The sequence below is a fragment of the Rhipicephalus sanguineus genome, unplaced genomic scaffold, assembly GCF_013339695.2.
Source record: "Rhipicephalus sanguineus isolate Rsan-2018 unplaced genomic scaffold, BIME_Rsan_1.4 Seq327, whole genome shotgun sequence".
NCBI classification, from domain to species: Eukaryota; Metazoa; Arthropoda; class Arachnida; order Ixodida; family Ixodidae; genus Rhipicephalus; species Rhipicephalus sanguineus.
This window is the reverse complement of record NW_023615022.1, coordinates 1793-21296: the sequence shown is the minus strand read 5'-3', so window position 1 is coordinate 21296 and position 19504 is coordinate 1793. Positions and strand designations below refer to the sequence as shown.

The 19504-nt window shown below is 48.3% G+C and overlaps 1 protein-coding gene across 1 annotated transcript; it reads left to right on the top strand.

Moving 5' to 3' along the window:
• Positions 1–2066: 2066 nt before the first annotated feature.
• Positions 2067–19182, top strand: LOC119377034 (ras-like GTP-binding protein Rho1; the record flags this gene model as incomplete). The annotated part of the gene is given in 2 exon segments (XM_037646663.2): positions 2067–2433; positions 18951–19182. Coding segments are annotated over 2 exon segments (388 nt in total), but the record flags the coding sequence as incomplete, so codon positions are not given.
• Between the last annotated feature and the right edge of the window lie 322 nt (positions 19183–19504).

Genomic DNA, 19504 nt, shown 5'->3' with positions numbered 1-19504 from the left:
TTCAGAGGAGGCTATACCATGGATAAGTAAAACTACCGGCAAATAATTGTCTTCGCGCTAAGTGCCGGCGCTCGTCGCTTGACGGCCTGCCGCTCGCGAAAGCAAACTGCATGCCGGTCAAGCCACAACCGCACGACTTGTGCCGTCGTAGTAGTCACAGCTGCCTGTTTTCAGGGGAGGCTATACCATGGATAAGTAAAACTACCGGCAAATAATTGTCTCCGCGCTAAGTGCCGGCGCTCGTCGCTTGACGGCCGGCCGCTCGCGAAAGCAAACTGCCGGTCAAACCACAACCAGACAACTCTGTTGCCGTCACGGCGTGCGTTTTCAGACGTGGCGACGGCACTCTTCTCTTGACGGCCGCTCGCGAAATGAAACTCGCAAATACCCGTGCGCTAAGTGCCGGCGCTCGTCGCTTGACGGCCGGCCGCAAAAGCAAACTGCCGGTCAAACCAGAACCAGACAACTGTTGCCGTCACGGCGTGCGTTTTCAGATGTGGCGACGGCGTGGCTAAGTCAAACTACCGGCATATAATTGTTCCCTCACTAAATGCCGGCATCTTCGCTTGACGGCCGCTCGCGAAATGACACTCGGCAAATACCCGTGCCTACCGTACCTTGAAGAGTGAACTTGTTGGCTAGTTGGTTCAACATAACTTAAGGGAGCAGCGCGAAAGACAGGGACAGAAAAGGCACACACACACCCACACGTAGCGCAGTATGTGTGGTTGTATGTGTGCCTTTTCTGTCCCTGTCTTTCGCGCTTCATCCAAACTGACAGCAGAGTCGATGTCTTAGCAATCTCAGTCACTTCTAAGCGAACACTCGCGAGGTAACACGACAAAGCATGACACAGATACACAAAATCTTTAAAGAAGACACGCCATCAAGTGCCTCTAACTTCAAGTTTCAACTCGGCCTCTCGTTGCTCTCGTCCGCTCTCGCCAACTTGACTAGGGAATTTCTGGGTACACCACGGCGCTAGTTTTGCTCGGCGGCACAAGGTAGCCAACATGAAACATGCTTACACCGCTAACATTGGGCGATGTTTAGGTGGCTTTTTAGTCTCGTGCATTCAAAGGGTATAGCCAGATCGCCATCGCTAGAGTGTACTAGAACAATTTCCTAGTGACGCGTCCGGGAAGGAGCGCGCGTGCCCGTTTGTGTAGACGCCACCAGGTGCCGCCGCTGCGCCTTTTTCTAGTAGACCGGCCGCTGTCTCCCGGTGCGTTTGACGTTGTCCGAGTTTGTAGGTGTTCCTTATGCAACGGATTCTTTTATTACAGCACAAAAAGACTGCATTTACTGTAGTATAGCGTATAGAAAGTTTCTGAAAACCACGCCAACACACTGGTATCGACAACGTCGTCTGCTAGCGTAAAGGCTGCAGACCGGCGGATTCATTGCAGTTCAAGACATCGCCTCAGCAGTATGTATTCGCAACTTTTATCATACATTGCACAAACCCAGCATGTATGGACCTGTTTTTCTTCTATGGCGCAATATCTATCACATTTAAATCGCGTGCTGGTCACAAACTACATAAAAGTGCACAGCAACGTCTGCGCTGCGTTCCTATGCCAGAAGGCGTACAAATAAATAAAGGCCTCGACAGACGCACATTGATTGTGATAAAATTTTTGTACTTTGTTATCGGTTACAGAACCGCATCTAAACAAAATTATTCCGGCGTTTCCTTGCACCATTTCACGGCGTACAACGAGACTCTCTTTTTTCTTTTTAGCATCGTACATAGAAGCGTCAGAGAAAAAAAAGAAAACAAAAACAAGTACTCCACCGTTTTTTTCACAAGTGCTACCACGTTTAAAGTATAGCGTCGCACTACAGACGAACGAAGTAAGCAGTCGCAAAGCGCGTCCGAACCGGCCCAAACCAGCCCGAACCGGCTCGGCGACTAGAAAAAGGCGCAACAACGCCACCAGTGGCGTCTACTGGCGTTTGCTTCAACCGGCCTATTGTCCCTCGCTCGTGGACGCGCCACTAGGAGAATATTCTAGTACACTATAGCCATCGCCATTGCAAATTATTGCCGCCAGGAGTAGCTGTGTCGGTTGTGCTGCTATTAGCGCTATTAGTGCTGTTACCACCATGGTGCATATTTTCTGGTAAGCGGGGAGTGGACTGCTTGTCATCGGCGGCATCTTATCCGTCTCGTACGAGGTATTGGCGATACGAGCAGTCAAGTTTGTGTCGGCCTTGACCGCGTCGCATCAGCACGGCTTCATCAGCAACGAGGCTCGGCCGCGAGACCGGAAGATGGCCGCTATCCGGAAAAAGCTTGTTATAGTCGGCGATGGAGCTTGTGGAAAGACCTGCCTTCTCATCGTGTTTAGCAAGGACCAGTTTCCCGAGGTTTACGTCCCGACTGTGTTCGAAAATTACGTGGCTGACATCGAGGTGGACGGGAAGCAGGTGCGTACGGCCGTCGGTGCTCCCTTCGTTTATTAAGCCTAATGAGGCGGCGTCCCTCGCCGATGCTTCGAAGCTTTTGAAGCGCGCTATCGCGATCGTGTTATATTCCTGCGCTCAGAGCGTTTCGCCTCGCTTGCTTGACCGCCGTTGTTGCGAATGCTGTCGCTTTCCGTACACGCTTCCGTTTGCACGATTCAAGAGAGGCGATGGCGTAGTCTTGCCATCTTGGAGGAGTGTGAAATGCGGCGTCTCACGCCGGCACAGCCTCGTTGATGCGCTCTTGAGCGAAAGTATTTTCTGGTCACCCGACGAAAACCCTACCACGCCGCGATTTATTCAGCGAACGCCCGTGAAACTCCGATAACCGCGGTCTCTCAGACTGTCGATGCTCATTTAGAATTAATATTAAACGATGTTCGAGTTCACGATGAAATTCCCCCGCAACTTGGTTTTCAGGGGCGTAGCCAGAAATTTTTTTCGGGGGGGGGGTTCAACCATACTTTATGTATGTTCGTGCGTGCGTTTGTATGTGTGCGTGCCTATATATGCAAGCAAAACTGAAAAATTTCGGGGGGGGTTTGAACCCCCCCACCCCCCCCTTGGCTACGCCCCTGTTGGTTTTGGTCAGTCTTTTTACCTCTCACTTGGCATGAGCTGGGCGACCGTTCGTGTGCAATACTCTGAACGTATTCACTGTTATGCATGGGACAAAACGAAAAGACAAGTGCGCCGTTCGTGTTGTCCTGGTACAAAAGAACGATGCCATGCCAACTAGCCCCCGTGTAAGCTCTGTTCCACGAGACTGAGCCAAATCAGCCGCTTTTCGACCAACTCGGTCGCACGACAGGGGCTAGTCGCAGGTGTGAATGAGCCTTTAAGCATTTGCTGACTATCAGCTGTGTTATGTTCATGCTACAGGGAAAGATTGAGAACTTGTTGGTGTGTACTTGACGACACCTTCATTTTTTGTCTAGATATGCGCTCGGTCCATGTGCGGGATACATTTAAGACCAGTTGCGCCTGTGGTCTTTCATGTGCTTGCCCTTTTAGAGCTAAAATGAACATGTCAAGTGACAGATTGACCTGTAGCACTCGGACCAGTTGGGCAAAGCTGCCGATGACAGCGTCTTCGCAAAGGTAACTCACCCGCAGTGACTATTCTGTGGTCCAGACCACAGAATAGAGTGAAGCTTTATTCTGTGGACCACACAATAAACTTGCGCGCTGTGGGCTGTGCAGAAATGTTCTGTAGCCCAAGCAGCCCACCTCTCTTGACGACGATTTTCTTCACAAATTGCGAGGGCTCATTCTGTGAACCCACTCCACGAAGACTTCGATTTGTCAGCGCTCGAGCTCCCTTGACGACAGCTTCTCTCACGAATCTCAATATGTGCTCGCCGTTTTGTGAATCGCTATTGAAGACGCGTATGCGTGAAACATTCCAATGTTTTGACATATGCCAGTATTGATATCAGCCGCAGATAAACTTGTTATTGTGAACGGAAGCAGCAAAACGAAGGCGTATAATGATAACAAATGACAGCGGTTCTAAAATTTCGTGAACCTCATCTATCGCGTGCGGAACACAAAAATCACTTTCACCACAGTACGTTTGTGTCGTGTGAAAAAGTGCACTAACATTTGCACGGGAGACTCGAATTTTGAGCAATCCTTCTGAATGGGTGCGTCCATAAATCACCCGTAAAAGAACGCTAACGCCACCGCGAAAAGAAAACAATAATAACAAATGACAGCGTGTATAAAATTTTCTGGCCTTGATCCATCGAGTACGCAACGCTTAAGCCACTTTCGCCGCAGTACACCTGTGTAAAGCAAAAAAAAAAAGCGCAGTAAGATTGGCGAGAACCGAACCTACTAGTTGTCACTGGACACAGCACACTTTGTCACTTAATTAGATACACTTGCACGCGCCGTATAATTACGAGTACTTGTATGATCGTCAACGTCTGAAAACTTTACAGAAACAGCTAAAGTAGCCCCTTGCCAATCTCAGTGCACTTTTTTTGCACGACATTAATGCACTGCGGTGAAAGTGACTGAAGTGTGTCCTGACGCGAGAGATCAGGGCCAGAGTATTTTAGTAGTGTCGCCCTTTGTCGTTATGATTCCCTTCTCGCGGTGGCGTTGACGCTGTTCTTAAGGAGATCTGTGGCTGTGTTCGCACAATCGGGGGGATCGCTCAAAATTTGAGTCTCCCGTGCAGATCTTAGTGCACATTTTTTTTTTTTTTTTTGCATGACACAAATGTACTGTGGTGAACGCGACTTAAGTGTTCCGCTCTCGATAGATCAGGTCCAGAAATTTTTAGAACCGCTGTCATTTGTTATTATACGTCTTCTTTTTGCTGCTTCAATTCACGACAAGTTTACCTGCTTTGGCATGTCAGACCAGCAAGCATGCCAAAGGTGGGCTTCACCTTCGTATTTCGAACCTTTAACGCATAAGCGTCTTCCGTCTCGCGTACTATGCCCTGAAATGGCCTCCTTGGTCCCGACTTATTCACAAAGCTGCGAGCAAATATTGCGATTCGCGAGAGAAGCTGTCGTCAAGAGAGGAGGGCGCAGTGCTTATTCTGTGAATTAGACCACGGAATAAACCCTACCAATTTGTGAGAGAAACCCGTCGTCAAGAGAGGTGGGCTGTTTGGGTTACAGCGATGTCTGGTGCGCACGGTCCACAGCACAAGTCTAGGGTGGCTCTAACAAGTCTCTTTGGTGTGGTCCACAAAATAAAGCTGTGGTCTAGTTCACAGAACAAAGCTGCAGTTTACCCTGTGGTCTGGTCCACAGAATAGATTGGGACTCTATTCTGTGGTCTGGTGTGCAGAAACCGTCGTCAAGAGAGGTGGGCTGCTTGGGCTACAGAACATTTCAGCACAGCCCACAGCGCGCAAGTTTATAGGGCTGACGCGCTGGAGTTTTGAGTACTGTGGCGGAGCCTGGTGGCGTGCGCCGAAGTTGCTTGGGTAGTCAAAAATGGACGCCGACCGGCGAGCTACGCAGTTCTCAGTTGCTTTAAGCGTTTTACTTAATTTTGCGCCTAGTTTTCAGGCTCAAAAAGTGCTTAAAACGTACGCAGGAACTTGTCCGCTATGACTGCAGAGTCTGACATGTTTGACGAGCGATCCCTGCTTCAACAAACCGTGCCGAAAGCAGGTGGTCTGGGCGACGGCTCTGAGCAGCGCGCGGTCCCGAAGCGCAGTCGCCGCCGTTATTGTTGCGTGGTTAATTGCCTCGAACATGGGGGTAAGGATCCTAATGTGCGGTTTTACTGGTTCCCCTGAAAGCCGTACGAAGTGGAGCGATGGAACCGCTGGATACGGGCCGTCCAACGCGTGAAGTGAGTACGCGAGCAAAACGTGGTTTGCAACGTAACGTGCTGATTACTTTTCGTACGCGCGTGCACGCGTTTATATATGTATATATTCCCTGTGTGCAGTCCAGAGGGCACGCCGTGGCTGCCGACGGCGATCACGAGGATATGCAGCCGGCATTCCGTGCGAAACGAGAAAAACGATGCCATGAGTCACCCTGCGTATGTGCCTACGATTTTTCCGGCAGCTTACAGCCGGCTGCTTCCAGCGGTCGGCTGTAAACATTGCGCGCCGTCGCTTCTCGACCGCCACCGCACGCTGACAGAATTTGACGAATTCCCTAGAAGCAAATGTTGAAAATTACGACCGTGCATAGGGAAAAAGTGTGTTTGCGACTGAATGCGGCAGAAAACGGCACACGACGCGAATGCGCTCATTCGGGCCGCCGACGGCTAGCCTTCGTCACTGCACCTTTCTTGATTCCGTTTCGTCGTGTAATGCAAATCATGTCGGCTTTCTTAACAGCAATCTTTTCGTTTATGCACTGTCGTTAATCGCGCGAGCATGCCTCGTAAACCTTAACTCGAGTTCAACGTCGTATGAGATTCGCTGCACTTGCGAGTTGCAGCGCGCCGAAATGGTTCCTTCAATCTCCTGCACGTCGTAAACATACTTGACGTTGACGAGCTTCTTGTGTTTACGCAGATTTCTTGGCCTGAAGAACTCAGCCACGCCAGAAACTGGCCGAGATCCAAAGTGCAGCACAACCGACAGCGGCGGCTCCATTGCGCATCTGAGCTTAGTGCTGCATGCGGCCGCCTGTCTGACTACTCGAAACCAAAGAACTTGTCGTAGGGGGCGCTTTTTAGCACCGTTTTCGCAGCGCCGCCTGGGCAGCCAGTCAGGCCTATTGTGTGGTCCACAGAATAAGGCTGCACCTGGCCGCACTCTATTCTGTGGTCTGGTCCACAGAATAAAGCTGCACTCTATTCTGTGGTCTGGACCACAGAATAGTCACTGCGAACTCACAATCTCTTCTTTGATGTAACGGTTCCGCGTGCATTTGGTACATCTTAGAAGGGTAAGCTAAAGTATTACTTTGTTTGAGGCTTTATGAGCAGTGCAGTGGAAGCAGCTGTTTCATCAGAAATCACGAAGCAGCATCAGTGTTGGCAAACCTCTCTATGCATTTTAAGCATTTCTGTGGCGGCCATTTGCTTTAGGGTGACGCACGGTACTTTTGAGTAGCGGAATTGCAGGGCTGGAGCCTTGTCCATGTTGCCGAAAAGCTTTTGATCTCATTGCAAATATGCCAACAATGTACAGGTCAATCCTCTGTTAGAGGGAACATGCTAACACTCCGCGCAGGACCATGCAAAGGAATTGGAGAAAACCACGCACATGTGTGGAATGACAGGAGTGGCATGTGCCCTGCGCCATTTGCTGCTCAACGGCCCTTCGACATCGACCTTTGCCAAGCACATCAAGAGCAGCGCAAAAACTTCCAACTGAATGCCCTCTTGTAAATACCTACACCGAAGAATAAGGGCCTTGTAGCAAGTTAATGGAGATTTAATGCACTACAAGGCTGTCGATGAAGTCTTTCGGTTTGATTATATACATTTAGTGTGATCGCGAGTGCAGGCACGTTGTGGTAACTATGCAGGTCACGATGCTCAAATCAGCCAACGGCCATGGACTTGTGTTTATGGTGGGGTCATTTGGGTTTATGGCATCATTTGTTGAGAGAAGAGCGATTTCTGGCTGATTTTGAGAATTGATTGTAAATTCCAGGCCATCTGCTGTTCTATTATGTTTGGCTCAGACGTGCTCAGGAGTCACAACTACTGATCGGCAGCGTTTTCTGATCATGCTGGGAATACTTGCCAGTGTTCAGTCTAACAACCGTACCTCGGACTTGTATTGCATGCTCTGTGATGATACTTGTCAGATTATCATTTACTGCATCAACACGAAGATTGGTTTTCTCGGTTAGAGCCGAGTATCTGTTCTGGAGCGAGATCTTGAATTCCTGTACTTTCCCTTTCAGTGCTAACTCATTCTTGCATACCAGTTTCTGCCGTTCCTTTCTCAAGTGTAGGCAAATTCGAGACCTTGCCATCCTATGGGCACTGCATCGTACCTTGCCAAGCAATTCCACATCCATTGTGGAATTCACCATTGGGGCTCGTCCACTTCCAGTTCTCCCGTTTTCGGGAGAAGGTATTCAGGATCCATAAATTTTTGTGCTCTGCAAACTCTACTAAGCTCCCCTGTGGTATTTCTAGAATCAGTACCATATTCCCCCACTGCTTGGTCAACATGGTGCGTTCACTGGCCCTTCAACACAATTCAGTCAGGATCGCCCCACCCCCTTCTTGGTGTTATATCAGTAAACAGCATGGAAGACAGACTGGACTTAGTGCTAACAACATCAGCGTTTATTTTGTCGGTACGAACATATACACTTCTTGGGAGAAGGGAAATAACTAAAATAAAGGGGGACCAGTCCTCTTGTGCAGAGAGAGATAGAGAATAGGGTCACCAGTTTGCTCCCCAGTGCCAGCTCCTTGAAAGCCGTGTACCTAGATGCTGCATGGGCTGGCCCCTCTGTAGGCCTAGTAAAATTAATGGTAAAGACTTCGTAATTTTCCTGGGCACTGCAATGACGGTACCTGCGCCACACGTGTTGCAGAGTCGGTCGTGCATCCCTTGCCCGTGCACTCTTTCACTTCTGTGCACTTCACGCATGCACTTCTGAGGGACTCGTTCGAGATTCTGGCATAGTGGAGGCCAGCAGCCATCCCTTTCAGGAGATTGTCAATGTCAGCTCAGGGGTACTGGAGGGACCATCTTGCAGTCAAATTGCAGATGCCGGCAGCAGGGAGCTATGTTTCACTGGGCTCTTCGACTTCCCTTTCTTTACACCCCCCTTCCACAAAGGCACTGCTTGACCCCACCCGAGAGCGTTGTTCGCTGCGGGTGCTGTTGGCAGTGGTTCTAGGGACTAATGGGAGCAGTGCGGGGCAATGGCTGGCACTGTTGGCACGCCCGTCACTGGTGACATTAAATTTCACCTCCTCTAGCTTACAGCGCAGCCACTAGGCGTGGCAGTTTCTGACAAATGCATTAAATTTATTACTTTCCTCTAGTTTCTGTCTAAAATGAAGGTTCTGTCTACTGATTTCAGCACCCAATCTTTCAGCTAAATCATCAATACTAGAATCGCAACAGGATAGAAAGTTGGGCAAGTTGGTACAAGTGCATCCTTGAAGCAGCGCGAAAAGACGTAGACAAAGGTCCTGTGTGTTTTTACCTGTTTTGTCTAAGTCTTCTCGTGCTGCATTAAAGATACACTAGAATCACATGCACAACCTGGCACTTTAAAACTAGCACTCTCCTAGACCACAAAAAAAAAAAAAGTTGCCAGACCTCTCGACACTGCTTCTCAGGTTGGGAGTGTCGACTCAAGCTATCAGCGTTTCCTTGAAGTGAACCATCTTTATGTTGCACTTTAAACATACACAATCACAAAGCTGGGTACTATTGCAGCAGGCAGCTTTTCTTAGAAGCCGAGTGAGAGAGCCCCAAAAATAAGCTTAGCTTGAGCAACACCAGCTGGTTTGTGAACTGCCTTTGCTGGACACACACATTCCTTTTCACTAACACTGTAAGCTTGCTCGCAAGTTCTTGGCGTTTGGCTGATGTAAACAACAGGACACTTTTCATTGCACTCATCTTTCTGTCAAAGGACAGCCCTGAGTCTCAGTGATTCCACTCCTGCGCCAACTGCGCCAAATAGGATTTTCTGCACCGTCCTGATAATATCGACAGAAATTGCGCCAAACTGTGCCAGAGTCTCGGGTTTTGGGTTGTCTGTTACTGGCAATTGCACCACCGGCGTGTCAAAACATGTGCAACTTTATCTTGGCCCCGCCAAAGTCACAACCGCAGACCAATAATTATTCCGCTGCTGAATAGTTCACGCGTGCATCCTGAGTAAGCTATGACGCCATGCTCGTTGTCGACGCAGCTTCTGTAGTGCATGTCGGCTCGATGGCAAAAAGCACTCTCTGCAGAGGCTCGTGACGTCTAGGCCAATCGGTAGCGAGAAAGTGTGGCGGCGATTCATCGGTGGACGTTGTTGTTCCAGAAACGCTGCCTATAGCTAGTTTCAAGCGTCACACGGCACGTAACTAAAGCAGCGACTAATAACTGTACGCGTGACGCTAAAATGTCTGGGACTTCTGTTTCTGGACATCGCGGAATGAAAAATGTACTTTATCCATGTACCTTCATCCAGAAGAGCTTTTTCGTAATTTCCTTCCACCACCCCATCCGGGTACGTAATCGCTCCTGCGGTAAATACCCCCTATAGGCCCTGCCCATTCGAGCTCGTGAGTGATAGGGTACGTCCCAATTCGAATTTTTTGCTTCATTAAAAAAATGTAATTGCATTAATAAAAGCATGCCTCCTGGTCGGAGCAGCCGTAATTCGGTTTTAATACGCTCAGCTGTCTGTAGCGGGGCCATCACTGAATGCCCAGACATCTGAATGCCCAATGGGAAGCGGCTACGCCATGTTGCACGTCCTCCCCTCCCTTTCCAGGGTGAATAGCTGATGGTCAAAAAAAAGTCAGTTTCATTTAAGGGCAAAGCAATGAATGCAATACCAACAAATTGTATTGTTATACGAAGTAAGGCTAGCAGCTGACTCTTTTTGTATCCGATCTCGCATAACTCAACAAAATGCTTTAATTGAATATGGCCGCTCCAGGGACCGAAGCGGTTTTCGTGCTGTCAGTTTTTAAAAGCAAAGTAAGCGCTGAGAACACGGCAAGTCTCCTGATGCATCGAGATAGCGTGCGTGCCAGTGACCTTCGAGCGACGCAACCCCCCCCCCCCCGTTCTCCTTCCCTGGCGTCCCTTTATGCTCCTTACGAAAGATGGGCGGGGCGTTTCCTCTCTGATTGATGAGCAATTGACGGCAGCCCTTGCACACGCTGAGATGTTATCGCATACACGCCCTCCGTGCGACGGAGACGGCCGGTTCGTTTTATCTCCGCTTCAGCCGCGTTCGTCCCCCTAGCTCATGATCTTTTACTTGCGGGTAGAACGTACGAAGCGTGGCAAAAACACCGCGAGGGTGTCCGTATAATTGCTATCGCAATAAAAAAAAATTGAGCCATTCACTCTGTGAGGTGGATGACCAGCGAAGCTGTTTAGCACACGGCACGGTGGCGACATGGTAGAAGCCATTTTGATATGCAAGGCCAGGTTGTTGAAGGCCAGGCTGTTAGCGTTCAATATGCAATAATGTAAAAGCCTTAGATGCCTAAATTGGCTGTCTGCGTCGGCGGCATCAACAGGAGTGACGTGAAAAAAATCAACACATGATGACGTCATCATGACATCATCGATCGCTAAAACTTGTGACGTTGTACACCGTGAAGTCGCATGATGATGTCATCACATGACATCGTCGTGTTGCACTGCCTCCGATCCTGGTGGCGGTGTAAAGCCACGTTAGGTGCAGAAAGCTTTGAGAGGGGGGCGGGGGAGGATCAATACATCGAGTGAGAAGAAAAAGAAGATGGTTTTCATCTTCGAGTCTTAGGCGAATGCATAAGGGACCCTGTGAGCTTTTTTTCTATTTGCACCGCTCCCTATTGGCCTCGAGGCTCACCACTGGAAACGCCGGCGCCACCGTCGGTGTGACGTGCTTGGCAGGATCACGTGGTCTCAGCGGCCGCGTCGGCTGCTTGTGGAGCGCTGCCGCGTGCTTTGAAAACGAGTTTCATGTCCCACATGCGCTGCGGTCTGTTCAAATTCGGAAGTTTTCTCTCATTTTCTACTCAACTGAAACCGTTGTAATAGAGTAGCTGCCTCCGAAGGCGACGAACATGGGGCTCTACCGCTCGGTGCCGCAGTGCCGCGTTTACGCAACGGAGCCCAGTGTCAGCCTGCACTGGTAACCGCGGGACAAGAAACAGCGTGGAGCATGGGTTATAAAGCTAATAACCGGCAAGTAGCCATCCGCTACGAGTCTTGTGTGCAACAAGCACTTCCGCGACGAAGACTTTTGTTACTGCGTCGGGCCTGCGATGTTCGGTGAGTAGCAGACAGCGCGCACTGAGACGATGGCTCGCGCGCGCTTCCCGCCGGCAAATGATGCTTATATGCCACAGGATAGTAAAAGCGCTACCTTTTTACCACGTGCGATGCCATCTCAGAACCCTCCAATGCGACCTCTTGATCGTCGGCCCCGTGCTCAGCGTCCACAAAATCGGCTGCAGATGCGCAAGTCATTGTTTAGATACGTTAAATTAAAAAAAAACGCACAGGGTCCCTGATGCATTCCTTAAAGATGACTAGAAGGCGAAAGCCATCTTCTTGTTGTCAGTCGATGTACTGATTCTCCCGCGCCCCCCTCCAAAAGCGTTCTGCGCCTAACGCGGTTTTGCACGGCCTCCGTGACCAATCACGGAGGCAATGCAAAGCGACCATGACGTGTGAATACGTCATCATGTGACGTCACAATGACGCTACATATTTTGGCGATCTGTGACGTCATTATGACGTCATATGGTGAACCATCACGTGACGATTATTTTTTGCATCACTCGTGTTGACGCTGCCGACGCGGGACGCCGACGGGCAACCTTCCCATTTGATGAGGCATGGATTGCTTCATAAGCTACATAAATTTTGCATTGCCTCCGTGATCGGCCCACCGGCCAACCCCATGTATTTTCTTGGAGCCTCATTTATTTACGTGGGAAAGATGCCACCCTGTTGGCGTTAGACACGACACTGCTGCCAAAATTGCTGGGGTACTCGCCAAATAATTACTATCCTGTTTTACGGCTGCTGGTTGCGGCAATAACTTCTATTTTATTCACCGCTATTTCAAGTTCATGTGGGTCCTAGTTCACAGCCGACGTTTGCAGAACAAGTCCGGCAAACGTTACTGTATTTTATTTCTTTTCCTAGGCGTCGCATGCTACTACATGCTCGGTCTCGTAGACTGGTTCTTCTATCACCAGCAATCTCGAAGTGGTGAAGCTTTGGTCTATGAATTTGTTGATGACAGAGAGCGGTAAGTTCACTGGAATGCAAACGGAACGATAATTAAGGAGCATTAAAAAAAGGCGTCGCATTTGCTCACGTTTTGTGGGAGCACCAAACGAAACGAATGCGCTGAATAAAGAAACAGAAGCAGCGGCATTTGCCCGCTGAGAAGACCGATCAATACGCAGTGCGAGACAACTTGTCAAATGACATTGAAACGTACCCGAATTCAGACCGAAAAAGAAAAAAAAAACACTGAATCGTCGGGACGGCAGATCACAAAGTTGCCATGCGCACCGAAGCCGCAGTTGTAAGGAAATTGTTTTTGAACTGCTCTGATAGCGTCCGCGCAACAGTAGTTGTTTGTTTACTTACACATTCTCATATTTTGCGGCCTAAAGTTCACAGCACGGTGCCAAAACGCGCTCGTAGCAAAAGTGAAACCATCAGTACGAACATACATGCAGACGCTCATATACATGCAGAGGCACCGTCAGTCGTTGCGAACCCGTGCGATCGCTGGCTTGAGGCTTCTTTCTGTTATGCTCCGTTTGGTTCTACAGGCAGTCTAATCTAACGAGATATTTCACATAGTTTGCACTCAGCGAGTGACTACCTTTCACGCAAGAAGCCGGTTCAGGGGTCTCCAACGCGGTGACAGCGTGAAGCGGGTGCTCGGTTTTCTGCAGAGACAGCGACTGTAGACTATCTTGTGGTTTCAGTTCGTCGAAAATGATTATTTTGACATTAAAGAACACAGCTCATTTCGAAAGTACTTACAGAAATGCCATGGAGGGCTTCCGCGAGGTGTTTTTGTAGAGCGCCGACAGCAAAACCTATGAGGAGCGCGCCGGTGGTATCCTGCCTAGCACGCAATCGAGGCGCGTCCGATAGAGGGCGACTCCGTAACTCCTCGAGGCCAATATAGGGCACTAGGGGTTTTTCAGCGTACAGTCAGAATGTCCTAGCTACATACAGCTTCGCTGTAAAGAGACGACGAAGTTTGTCAAATCATGTAGTCCCCCCTATTATACGCATTTTCGGGCACTTTAGTGGAAGCTTGACTTCAAAGCGGATCTCCATCTTCCAGGCAAACGATAGTCTGGAAGCATTGCGAGAACGCTTTTGCTACAGCACAGATAGGCCTCAGAAAGAGGGAAGGGAGTGTCTGAAGAACTTGGCTTTTTGAGGCTAGCTAAGTGACGTCATGTTGCACCCAGCAATACAGTCGATTGAGAAGAAAAAGAACATGGCTTTCGCCTTGTATTTGTCTTACAGGAATGCATTAGGGACATTGTAACTATTTAGCATTGAGGCACTGTTTTGTCTACCATGTCTGCTGATATCCACATAGATGTATTTAGAGGGTTAATTTTATTGATCCAGTATTCTGTTTATTTGAAGAGATTATCCAAACACTCAGCTGTATGACGCCCTTATTTTTCCTTTATCGAGTGAAATATGGAGTGCTCCGGAGATTATTTTTCCCGTGAGGTTTGCAATGAATCGAAATATTTCTAGCTCTTCATAAGACCCCATCATAATTATTCAGGTGCTTGAATGTAAATGCAACTTGCTTCTCCAGTGTACTCCAGGATGTGAAATAGCTGCTCCAGAGTGCTCCCATATGTAAAATTACTTGTTCCAAAATTCTCCAAGATGGAAACTTTTGCTGCTCCAAAGTGCTCCAAAATGAAAACTTTGCTGCTCCAAAAATTGCTCCAAATCAGAAGTCCTCAGTAGCATCACTGGACTCTACAACTGGTGTCATACTGCACCACAGAAGGGTTTGAGTAGTCCGGCAATCTTAGCAGAGGCCGGCCTGCCAGGGCAGCCTTCAAACCACTGAAAGCCCTTTCTAAGACCATTTAGGGCAGTCGTTGAGCTGCAATATCACAGTACTGTTGGAATGTACAGGGTCGTCTGCTCCTGAGGTGAACAAGGCTCAGAGTGGCTGTGCTTCGTAGAGCGCCAGTGCATCATGTGCATTGAAGCAAAGCGGTGCAAGCACACAGACATCTATGGGAGGCATCTGCTATGGTGCTGTAGCAGATGACATGAAATGCCTCTTATGGTTCCGTGTGTGTGGCCACGCTAAGAGTGGACGACCCTGTACCTCTGATAGTGCAGCTCTCCCAAGATATGCTTAGATATCTGTTTTGGTTTGGGGCTGTCATTTCAGAGGTGCCAGTGGTGCTCAAGCTAATTGGCATTGAGGGGCCCTGATAGTCGGGCTGACTTTGTACAAGCATGTCAGTATCGTCGTCAAGTGTCCCAAGCGCTCCGACCATGACACGGAAAATGCAACATCGTCCAAGTATGCTAATGCCGAGTCCTTTTGGCCTCGCGACACCTTGTCCATTACACTTGATAAACAATACGGTGCATATTTCAAACCAAAGCTTAGTACTTGGGTTGGAGTGTCCCTATTGTTGAAATAAATGCTGCATACCAGCTCACCCTCTCGGTGATGAGAGCAGGGATTTTCAATTAACAAGTAATTTAGCGGGATGCTTGACTGTGCTGGCTGGTGCATAATGAAAGGGAATGTCTTGCAGAAAACGTGAATGAAGAGTTGCTCCTAGAACAGTGGTTAGTTTGTGATGAAAGTTGATGTTGCAAACAGAATGTTTGATATGGTGCTAATTAGGATCAGTTGGAAGGAAGAATTGTGGATGAAGAAGTGGGAATGGTTGGACTTGTCATACATTGAGAAAGGAAAGAGAACTGCTGCTCTTGCAGGAGAGCTCATGAGCGATGCACAGCCTCAGGTCTCTATGCAAGAAACTGAGTCTCTGAAAGAGTGAAGTCACTGCCAATGCAAATAAACCAGCTGTTTGTAAATGCGCAGTAGTCGTGTCTATAAGTGTTTTTAATTGTAATATAATCCTTTTAGCCATGAGAACATAATAAACCAGTATGGTTTGCAGTTTGTGCAGGTTATTTTCTTTTTACCACTCATTGGTACAAGGGAGTAATTTCCAGCTTTATATGCTTAGATCCATCAGGGAAAACCTGGAAAAGTCGAGGAATTAGGAAAAATCAAATTGGTGCCTATGAGCAAGTGTCATGGTGCCAATGCAACAAAACCATATGAGTAGAGAAAACAAAGGGTGCACAGACTGCAAACACCACCCCATGTCTCTTCTCCACCAATACGGACGTGCCTGGCTGAAAAATACAAGAATGTTGCTGCCTTTACTTTCATTCAGGTGGCAGCAGTGTGAGCTTGAGGAGCAGAGTTCAGCCAACGTGTTTTACAGGGGACATTGCCATAGCAGTATCTGGCATCTTAGGATGCACGAAACATTTGGTATGTATCAGGAATACAGATACTCATGTACACATATTTCCAGACATATCATGATACACTTACAAGATACCCAAAGTCTACCGTGATGGTACAGTGGTTGCAGTGCTTTGCTGCTTACCCAAAAGGTGCTGGTTCGATCACGGCCACTGTGGTCACTTTTCAGTGGAGGTGAAATGCTAAAGGCCCATGTACAGTGCGATTTCAGTGCACATTAAAGAACTCCAGGGGGGCTATTTTGTACGCGTTCTAGCATAGAACGGGGAGGAGGATCGAACAAAAGGACGAGAGGGAGCACACAGCCAATAGGCGAGCTCGGGAATTCAGGAATGTATTCAATGCATAAATATACAATTATTTTAAATGAACATCAATATTCAGAGGCATTGTCTTTCGCAGCTTGAAGTGGAAGAGCTCGGCGACTTTAACAATTAACTTGTGTTAATGTCTTGACATAGCGCCAGGGGGTGTCGCAGTTTCATAACCTCCTTGGTTTCATGAGACGTTCGGTAGTGGCGCTGGCGACCACGCTGTTTCATTTAGTGCTTCTAGTATTAGGTATTAGTGTACTTGTAAAATTCAAATGGCTTGACGATTGGAACCGTTATTCAGTTGTCGCAATGGCGCAGTACACGCATTTACTAGGTCCGCGCGTTCCCGACATTCAGAGAGAGTTGCTGCTCTCGTTTACGGAACAGCATCGAGAATTGGCCGTACGAGCTAGCGAGTTTACGCATGAATTTACGGCAGCGGACAGGCGTCGGCTGTGGGGCGAGCAGCCCGACGCGCTGAACAGCGAGGGCCCCGTCACCAAGTCCGCCTCTTCAGTCATCACCTGAAACGCATCTTCTACCTCGGGGCTTCGTTTCTGCGTGACTGCAGCAGCCACGCAGGCGACACGAAATGGCATGAACGAGAACGGAGATGCCATTTTCGCAAAATGTCAGCGCTGTAGAGAGATGCGTGGGTAGCCCACCCCTCCGCTTTCGTTTCGATTCAATCCAAGTCATTTGCGGAGACTGTTTTGTATCCGTTCTATCGATAGAACGGGGCTGGAGACTGTTCTAACACCTCCTCCCCGTTCTAAGCAAAACTTGTGGCTATTCTCACGTCTTGACCGTCAGTATAGCCTCGACCAATCCCGTGTGGCTTCCTCTCCTCCTTTTGTTCGATCCTCCTCCCCGTTCTATGCTAGAACGCGTACAAAATAGCCCCCCAGGTGGCCTAAATTATCCAGAGCCCATCACTGCAGTGTCTCTCAAAGCCTGAATTGCTTTGGGACGTTAAACTCCATAAACCAAGATGTCCATGGAGTAGGATAAATGTATCTTCACTACTGCCCATTAGAATTACTAAAGCACTGTTGTAGACATTTATTTGACATTCTGAAGTAGATTGTTTTCCTTCACAAGAAACAGTGCTAGTACGTGGTCTGAACTAGCTGTATTTGTGGAAGCAAGGCACAAGACGTTAGTGTTGTCTGGTCCTTTTCTTGTTTGACCTTTTTGCTTTCCTTGCCCACCACTTCCACAAGGAATTCCTATGAACTAGCATAGGTGTTGCTACAGCTTTTTGAGTTATCATGCAACGATAACTCAAGCGCAGTGCCTGTGTTGTTTCCTCTGTTCCATTTTATCAAAAAGTCGTATAATGGCCTCAGTAGTATTGCACTGACTGTCTTTCTGCAGGAAATGTTAGCAGCGAAGCTGTTTATGGCTTGCTTCTGTAGACAAAGGCATGTAGGGTGACCTCACCTAATCCAGCGTTTTTGCATTGCACAAATGGCCATGGCATAAACATAAAGGTTTCAAGAAATGGCAGAATCATGTGACAGGAGCAGTTTTGCCTCACTGAAGACAAGACCACTTGCTTAAAGGAGTACTGACACGATTTTGAAGTGCAGCAAAACGAACGTTTTTGGTTTCCTTGGCATGTAGTGTTAACGCTCTCCCCATACCGCATCCGGGAAACACGTATAAATATTTAAGTTTGATTTTAAAGTTTTCATCTCCCAGCATCTGCAAGGCAGCTTCACCGCATGGAGAGCCCTATGACGTTTCAAGTCAGCCCACTTGGTTTGCGAAATCTGGGTTCTGCATGAAGCCTAAATCACGGAAATTGCTGTCAGAGGCACTGGACGACAGTTCACTCATCATGAACCACGTTCGACTGACAGCAAAGGACAGCAAGTGCATATTTTGTGGGTTGCAGTCTGCCCGTGACGTCACGGGCCGACTTGACACGTCATTATGAAGCCGCCCTCTCGAAACCGAAACCGAAACTGCTGGTTGAAAGAAGTGGTATTAAAAATATATGCAATGCATCCCCAGGCACCACGACACTCTTTTTAGGGTTCTCGACACTCGTGCTTTCATTTAGAGCAACAACCCGAAAAATTTTAAAATTCATGTCAGTACTCCTTTAAGGAAATAAACATCATGCCATTTTTGTACTTTCAAAACAACGAAATGGTGTGAAAATTTGAAAGTAGCCATGGAATTGTTGAGAGAGAGCATGTTCGGAATTTTGCGGTACAGATATAGAGTACAAGATTTCATTTTGAGACCGCTGTTGGCCACCGTTGATGAGATGCATCATGTGCCAAAGCAACACCAGGATCTTGGAGTGTATCTCTCTTTATTCGTGCAGTATAGTCAGTAATAATGTATATAAATTCACTGTAGCAGTGCCATCATAGATAGTCGCAGCTTTGCTGGCTTCCATCTTCACTGTAATGGAAATCTTTTGCACTACAGGAAGTGTGCATGCAGGGACTAATGGGGCACACCACTCCTCCCTCAGGTGGAGTTGGCACTCTGGGACACGGCAGGCCAGGAGGACTATGACCGGCTGCGGCCACTGTCATACCCAGACACGGATGTTATCCTCATGTGCTTCAGCATTGACTCTCCCGACTCGCTGGAGAACATTTTAGAGAAGTGGCACCCGGAAGTTAAACACTTCTGCCCAAGCGTCCCCATAGTCCTGGTTGCTAACAAGAAAGACCTGCGATCGGATCCAGCCACAATCAAGGCAAGCACTGTTTACCTTTCCCACCTGGTCATACTGGTTGTCTGCCAGTGTTTGTTCTTTCACTCTGCAGTGAAAAAGGCCACCAGATGTGTGGGAATTTTGCCTTGGGTCTGATTCCTGTCTCTGTGTGCAGTAAGACCTCATGGATATGTTCCCACTTAGTACGATTTCCCGGCTCCTGCGCTCGTAATCTTGAAATCTAAAAATAACCCAATAGAGCTATGTGTAATATGTTCCGGTTAAGGGCACAGGGTAAGCCCTATACAATCCATGCATTTTTGGCCATTTTGAGGTACCGTTTTCTCAGCGACTAAAAGGGGTAT